The sequence below is a fragment of the Salvelinus sp. IW2-2015 genome, unplaced genomic scaffold, assembly GCF_002910315.2.
Source record: "Salvelinus sp. IW2-2015 unplaced genomic scaffold, ASM291031v2 Un_scaffold6606, whole genome shotgun sequence".
NCBI classification, from domain to species: Eukaryota; Metazoa; Chordata; class Actinopteri; order Salmoniformes; family Salmonidae; genus Salvelinus; species Salvelinus sp. IW2-2015.
Genome location: NW_019947868.1, coordinates 5,598 through 6,734, shown reverse-complemented (window position 1 = coordinate 6,734; position 1,137 = coordinate 5,598). Strand labels below are relative to the sequence as shown.

At 47.7% G+C, this 1,137-nt stretch overlaps 1 protein-coding gene across 1 annotated transcript in view; it reads right to left on the bottom strand.

The window, feature by feature from the left end:
- Positions 1 to 356: 356 nt before the first annotated feature.
- Positions 357 to 1,137, bottom strand: part of LOC112078971 (rootletin) — a gene marked incomplete at its 5' end in the record, with an annotated part of 3,263 nt that continues 2,482 nt past the window's right edge. The window contains 2 exons of the mRNA XM_024145065.2: positions 357 to 376; positions 481 to 721. Coding sequence (XP_024000833.2) covers positions 357 to 376; positions 481 to 721 — 261 coding nt within the window. The remainder of the gene's footprint in view (positions 377 to 480; positions 722 to 1,137) is intronic.

The window sequence follows — 1,137 nt, the reverse complement described above, 5'->3', positions numbered from 1 at the left end:
TGACCAAGACAAAGTGGTCTTGTTTCAAATCTACACATTTTTTTTAATTGACTTTTTTTCATGTTGAGAGCTCTAAATCCATCCGAGAACATCACAGTGAAACTACTATTGTTGCATTTGCTAGACTCTCTCGTTGCATATGCTCACAGACACAGGAAATTGTCTGGATAGGCCAGAAATGTGTGACATGTCGCTTCCTATGCAAATTAACGATTTCCTGTGTCTGTGAATCTCACAGCTGTGCTTGCAATAGTGTATATGAATGGGGACAACCAGCGCTTTTAGGGAGTGTAAAGCAACTGATGTTGCGCCATTCACAGAGCGTGTCGTACACAGAAATATCAGTCGGAACTGATTCAGAACCGGTCAAAGTTCCCTAACGTTTAACGGACTTAACGTTTAAGAGGATTTAATATTTCCATCGTGGTCCTCTTGTTTTGGCTGACAGGAAAAGGCTTCCCTGATAGTGATAACTATCACGTAACAATAATATAAACACCCGATGATAAATACAGGAAAACAATGACCTCTCCCCCAGGGCTGCCACCTCTCCTTCCAGCTCGGCTGTCCTCCGCTGTGCCCGCTGCAGCTCTCCCTCTAGGGTCCTCTGGGCGAGCTCCAGGCGAGATGCCCGGCTTTCCGCTGTCTCCAGGGCCTCCTTCAGCCTCCGACGCTCCCCCTCACAGCGAGCCTCCCCGGCCAGGGAACGATCCAGCTTCTCCTGGAACTCAGACAGTCAGTCAGCCAGCCAATCAGTCAGTCAGCCAATCAGTCAGTCAGTCAGACAGTCAGTCAGCCAATCAGTCAGTCAGTCAGTCAGTCAGCCAATCAGTCAGTCAGTCAGACAGCCAATCAGTCAGTCAGCCAATCAGTCAGTCAGTCAGACAGTCAGTCAGCCAATCAGTCAGTCAGTCAGTCAGTCAGTCAGCCAATCAGTCAGTCAGTCAGTCCGTCAGTCAGTCCGTCAGTCAGTCAACACTCAGTCAACACTCCTGTCTCTTATACACATCTAGATGTGTATAAGAGACAGACCAAGACTACGAAGTAGATTTGTTTAAGACTACCACGAAACACTCTGTGTGACCCTTATTTAGCCCACTGCAGTAAAATGTTATAACGCTCCGTCCATAAAGGGGA